Source organism: Tachysurus fulvidraco, chromosome 1 (genome assembly GCF_022655615.1).
Source record: "Tachysurus fulvidraco isolate hzauxx_2018 chromosome 1, HZAU_PFXX_2.0, whole genome shotgun sequence".
NCBI lineage: Eukaryota > Metazoa > Chordata > Actinopteri > Siluriformes > Bagridae > Tachysurus > Tachysurus fulvidraco.
The window spans coordinates 42,122,304-42,128,303 of NC_062518.1; the positions used below are offsets into that span (position 1 = coordinate 42,122,304).

At 40.8% G+C, this 6,000-nt stretch overlaps 1 protein-coding gene across 4 annotated transcripts in view; it reads left to right on the top strand.

Annotated features, from left to right (window-relative positions):
* Nucleotides 1-6,000, top strand: part of si:ch211-241e1.3 (laminin subunit alpha-3) — a 100,364-nt gene that overhangs the window by 47,551 nt on the left and 46,813 nt on the right. For all 4 annotated transcript variants that reach the window (XM_047821172.1, XM_047821181.1, XM_047821189.1 and 1 more), the window contains exons 25-28: nucleotides 523-664; nucleotides 860-1,017; nucleotides 1,273-1,381; nucleotides 1,639-1,736. In XM_047821172.1, the coding sequence (XP_047677128.1) occupies nucleotides 523-664; nucleotides 860-1,017; nucleotides 1,273-1,381; nucleotides 1,639-1,736 (507 nt within the window). The remainder of the gene's footprint in view (nucleotides 1-522; nucleotides 665-859; nucleotides 1,018-1,272; nucleotides 1,382-1,638; nucleotides 1,737-6,000) is intronic.

Sequence of the window (6,000 nt, forward strand, 5' to 3'; positions counted from 1 at the left end):
CCTTTACCTTTATTTCAAATAACACTAAATGTGTCCGCATAATGAACGTCTATATAGAAATATCACGCCAATTTCCGTTAATTCTTAAATCGTAAATATTTATCTATCTATATAAAACTTTCTTTTCTTTCTTTCTTTTTTTTACCTATTTATTTATACAGAGAATATTTTTGCTATAGTTATTGTGACGTCACACTTACAGATAAAAAAAGAAAAGAGCGAGTGAAATTCTTCAAGTAACCAATTAATATAATTTACATGATAGTTTTTTTTAGAAAATGAGGGTCCCCCCCACCCATTTTTTAGGACTATTATATACTGTATTATATGTATTTAAAAAATTTTAAAATGTATTTTTTGTATTCTAAATAATACACTTATGTTATTTATTTATTTGTTTGTTTGTTTGTTTATTTATTTATTTACGATTTGTAGAATATTACTCTTGTCTTTGTTTACAGTGTATTATTTAATGCTCAGATGGTCAGATTAATTGTGTTTTTCCATGTATCCCGACTTCAGCTGTCTCCTCTACAAGCACGTGCCGTTGGACAGGTTCCCATCAGCGTTGGCGTCTCAGAGCCTGGGCTCTACACAGAGACATAGCCACATACGACAGCCTACCGCCGAGCATCCCGAGCTGGTGTCCATCAACGGCAGACAGGTGGGAGATTCGGTTATGTCATTTACACACACATGCACACACACAGACGGATCTCATACATTTGTGCTGTGTGTAAATGCATGATTTAACTTGAACAAACATAATATCAACCAAAATGAGAAAACATATTTAATCTTTAAATGCCTTATTCACTTTGGGGGCTTTGACATCATTGCTGGTTATCTCACGCTTCAGTTGCGGCTGACGCTACACGTCCCCGAATCCGGCTCACATGTCCTGGTCTTGGAATACGCCAATGAAGTGGATGCTAACCAGAACGTCAACGTCTATATCGGCGGACAACCACAGGACCAAGTTCAAACCAAAGCAAACATCTACGTCTGTGATTATAGGTGCGTTTATTATATGAGACATTTAAATATGACATGACTCACTAAAAAAAAAAAAAACACACCAATACACAAATATACTGTAAAGTGCTTCCCAGTGCTACAAATATTGTTTCTATTTTGATGAAGATGAAGCCATATGAGTATGAGTATGAAGAATATACAGTATTGATCGTATCAGATATCAACCGCAACTGTGGAATTCAGAAAACAATAGTAAGGTCCAGATTTTTTAAAAATCTCAATTTTGTTCTGTAGCTTTCTCTGTCGCTCTGTGGTGGTGGACGGAGAAAACCGCATCGCACACTTCCTGCTCCCTCCCAAGGCTGAGATTCATCTGCAGTCCCCCACAAACCCGGTCCTGCTGGTGAGAGAGTGCAGTTCTGATTCTCTGACCGCTTTTGGATATTTTGTCCCCGGTTGCCAGATGTATTTTAAACACCCTCAAATAAATTTCCAGAAGGATAGAAAACGAGCTGTTAGCAAAAGTAATCCTCTTTGGTTGTACGTGTACAGTCGAAAAGTTAGAGAGCCTACAAGTGTCTCGTGTTATGCAATCCTGTATTGTGTGCATTGTGTAATGACTTGATCTTTTGCTGTATTTTTTTTCCTTTCCTCCCACAGTATCGTGTGTACGCCATCCCTTCTGATGAGTTCACCATGGAGCTCGTCCAGCCCACGGTGCTCTGCGTCTCCCGCCACGGCCGATTCACAGAGGACAGGTGAAAAAAAATTTTTTTTTTTCCTGTTAAGGCAAAGAGTCCTCTTGTCCTTTACCCTGAGCTGCACCTCACTCTTCCCCTAAGGGCTGTCAAGTATAAGATAGAAATCAAAACAGGCAGCACTTTAAAAGTAAGAGTGTCATGCCACATGACAGCATACATTTACCGCACATGCCTTCTGATAACGCGTTTCCGATCGAGTTTCTTCGGACTATATAATGCTTCAAATTCCCGTCTAAACCAGAACAAAGTAAGCAGGGATGTGTAGCTCAGGGTTAAGGCGTTTGACTACTGATCGGAAGGCCATTTGTTCGAATCCCAAGTTGCCACTGCTGGGCCCCTGAGCAGGGCCCTTAACCCTCAATTGCTCAGGTGTATAAACTGAAATAAAAATGTAAGTCACTCTGGATAAGAGTGTCTGCTAAATGCTGTAAATGTAAACAAATTGACACTGCGACAGAACCACCAGTGGAGGTAGAAATAAACTAGACTGGATTTCAAGCAAGGGCTGATTTCATATCAGCCTAGACTGTATCAATAACAGTCGTATCAGGCGATCATGTGATCCCCCACAAACCCGATGTCCATTTAGACACACAGCTGCTTGTTACTGTATGAACAAGAACACGATGGACTCGGTATTACTCTCCATTACAATTTGTCTCTCAAAATATCTATGAAGAGGAAACTAGGAGACTCAAAACCTTTAAAAAGATTTGTTTCAAGTTGTGAAGAAACTGATATTAAGTTGGGAAGATATCAATGTGGCGGCACAGTGGCTTAGCACATTCGCCTCACCCCTCCAGGGTCAGGGTTTGATTCCCGCCTCCGCCATGTGTGTGTGGAGTTTGTATGTTCTCCCCGTGCCTCGGGGGTTTCCTCCGGGTACTCCGGTTTCCTCCCCGGGCCAAAGACATGCATGGTAGGTTGATTGGCATCTCTGGAAAATTGTCCGTAGTGTTTGAGTGTGTGAGTGAATGAGAGTGTGTGTGTGCCCTGTGATGGGTTGGCACTCCGTCCAAGGTGTATCCTGCCTTGATGCCCGATGACGCCTGAGATAGGCACAGGCTCCCGGTGACCCGAGAAGTTCGGATAAGCGGTAGAAAATGAGTGAGTGAGAAGATATCAATGTTATTTTACCAGAAGGTTAGTTTATAGAGTCCTCAAGCAACCACTGACCCACAAACACAGTCACATGACCTGTTAGCTTCTAAACACTACCATCCTTTCACAATAACCTGGACTTTTAGTATATGTTTTTGAAGCATCTCCCTTAGCATTACATTAGTGATGCACTTAATCCCAGCCAGGTCTGCATCTGATCCGGAGCCTATTCCAGGAACACATTGGGTGGAACACCAAGAAGCCATTGATGGGCATCTACACAAAAAACACATTTGGTAGAATTTTAGAATTACATACAGTCCAGGGACTGTAAAAACCTGAGAAACACACATGAACGCTGGGAGAACATCCGAGTCTCCATCCAGACAGAAGGTTTGTGTACAGTAGGCAGTCCTTCAGACTGACGGCAAAAGGTCTGGGGCATGAAAGTGTCAAGTTGATGTCCCTAAAAAACAGACTATAGATCATTCATTTGAGGAAGTTGTGTAAACGAATGAGTCTGTACTGTAAATCAACAGGACGACGTCCTTCTTCCATGAGGGAAGATTTATTTCCAGGCAGATCTTTAAAAAATGTGACTCACACCCCTTCAGGAAATCCTTTAGAATCCAACCAATCAGATGTTAACTTTGAATCTCTTGAAATGTGTTCAGTTCTCTGTGCCATATGAATCAGTCGTTCAGCCAAGTTTGGAGGTGTGACATCTATGATTGAGACCATGCAGACTGTGGGATGTGGTAGCTCAGTGCTTAAGGTGTTGGACATACTGATCGGAAGGTTGTGGGTTTGATCCCCAGGGCCATCAGACTGCCACTGCTGGGGAAATGTCCTTAATCCTCAATTGCTCAGCTGTATAATTAAGTTTCTATGAATAAGGCTGTAAATGTAAATGTACAGACAGCAACCTGAGCTCAGGTTTGAACCTGGAACCCAGGACACGTGAGGCAGCAATGCTTCCCACTCTCAGAAGGTTTAGAATGAATTGGCAGAGATTTATCAAGCGCAGAAAGGTGAAAAAAAGCAGCAACACACCAGTTAAACTCAGAATGTAGGAAGTGCTGGACCTCTGAAGCCGAACAGGATCTGTTCTTCTGAATCATTTCTTTTTTTTATTATTTTTGTTACGTACGGTTTTTCTTCAAAGGGGTTTGAGCGGAAAAATAGAAACGAGCCCACGCTATAAAAAGCCATTTCTTTTAAGGTTGTGTGGGATCTCAAAACTCAAACAGAATAACCATGTAGCTATTTCCTGTAGGCATTTTTTTTTGTATGTGTTTAACATAATAGTTGTGGTTTAACATGAGATAAGCACACGTATTTAAACATGTAGTTAAACAGTCATGTAGTTAAACAGTCATGTCGTGGAAACGCAGCTCGAATCCGACCATGTCTGTAACTTTCAGCCTCTTCTGTATTGAATCTTTTTCATATTGCTGTAAGGGGAAAAAACACATCTGTGGTGCAGGCGTGGCTGCTTACATTCCACACACAGGGCTGAGTATCTCACCTGGAGCAGAATATTTTTTCATTTATCATCTCTTCTAACCACCCGACTGTTCTTGTGTCTGTTCCTGAGCCGAGGGCTGTAGGCTAGACGTTATAACAGGGTATTCATTAACTTAATAAGAAACTGTCATGCAGAGAAATGCTTCACTGTTAAAGATATTCATCTTGTTTTGTTTGTCTCAGCAAATAGGAAAAAGGTTGAACGGTTTGGGTCCAGGCTGTTTGGCAGATGGTTTTATTTGTAAAATTTACATTTACTGGATTTGGCAGATGCTCTTATAGTAGGCCGACTTCTTAACGGCTAATGGCCATGAGAAAATGGTGATCTGTTTGTAAATAAATGAAAATGAAGAAAATCACTAAAACAAACCGATTGATTATTTGATTGACCGAATTATTTAAATAAATAAATAAATAAATAAATAAATAAATAAATAAATAAATAAATAAATAAATAGGGGGGCATGGTGGCTTAGTGGTTAGCACGTTCGCCTCACACCTCCAGGGTTGGGGGTTCGATTCCCGCCTCCGCCTTGTGTGTGTGGAGTTTGCATGTTCTCCCCGTGCCTCGGGGGTTTCCTCTGGGTACTCCAGTTTCCTCCCCCGGTCCAAAGACATGCATGGTAGGTTGATTGGCATCTCTGGAAAATTGTCCGTAGTGTGTGAGTGTGTGTGTGCCCTGCGATGGGTTGGCACTCCATCCAGGGTGTATCCTGCCTCGATGCCTGATGACACCTCAGATAGGCACAGGCTCCCCGTGACCTGAGAAGTTCGGATAAGCGGTTGGAAATGAATGAATGAATGAATTAATTAATTAATTAATAAATACATGTATACATACATAAATCTAATTCAATTAATTCCAAATGGATTTGTATAGCAATTTTTACAAATGTCATTGTCTCCAAGCAGCTTTACAGTACATAAACATAGAACAAAAGGTTATTATAAAAATTAATTTAATACAAAAATTCTAGATTAATATTAGATATATTTAAATGTGTTTGTATTTATTTCCAATGAGCAAGTGTGAGGTGACTCAGGTGACTGTGGGGAGGAAAAAAACTCCCTTGAATGGTGAAGGAAGAAACCTTGAGAGGAACCAGACTCGAAGGGGAACCTCATCCTCATATGGGTGACACTGGAGGGTGTGATTATAAATATACAGTCTGATAAATGTTGTATTGATGAGGAGATTGTTGTCCTCAAAGACCACATGGAGTTGGCATCTTCCCTTAGTATAGCAGAGTCTAACTGGAGCTGGTGGATCTCTAGATGCCTCAGGATTCTCACAGAGTCGGCCTCATCATTCAAGGAATTTTTTTTATGAATGTACAGTATTTAGAACCCTTAAAGGCTAGAAAAACCCTTCCTAAAAGAAAAATCACTAAATGTATAGTTTTCCATAGAATCTTTGACCTTTTCTAGGGTATTAGCTACTTCTTTCTTAGGAACCCTTCTGAAGGGGGAACCGTTTGTTGCTACATGGACATTTTAGGAGTTCCACCAAAGATGCAAACCAAAGAATTCTTTAGGATGCTAGATCACGAGGAACAGTTCTTAGAACCCTTTCTTATTAGGGTCCCCATCAAAGGGACAGACTGAAGCACCTTTAAGTTGGCTAGATGGAACC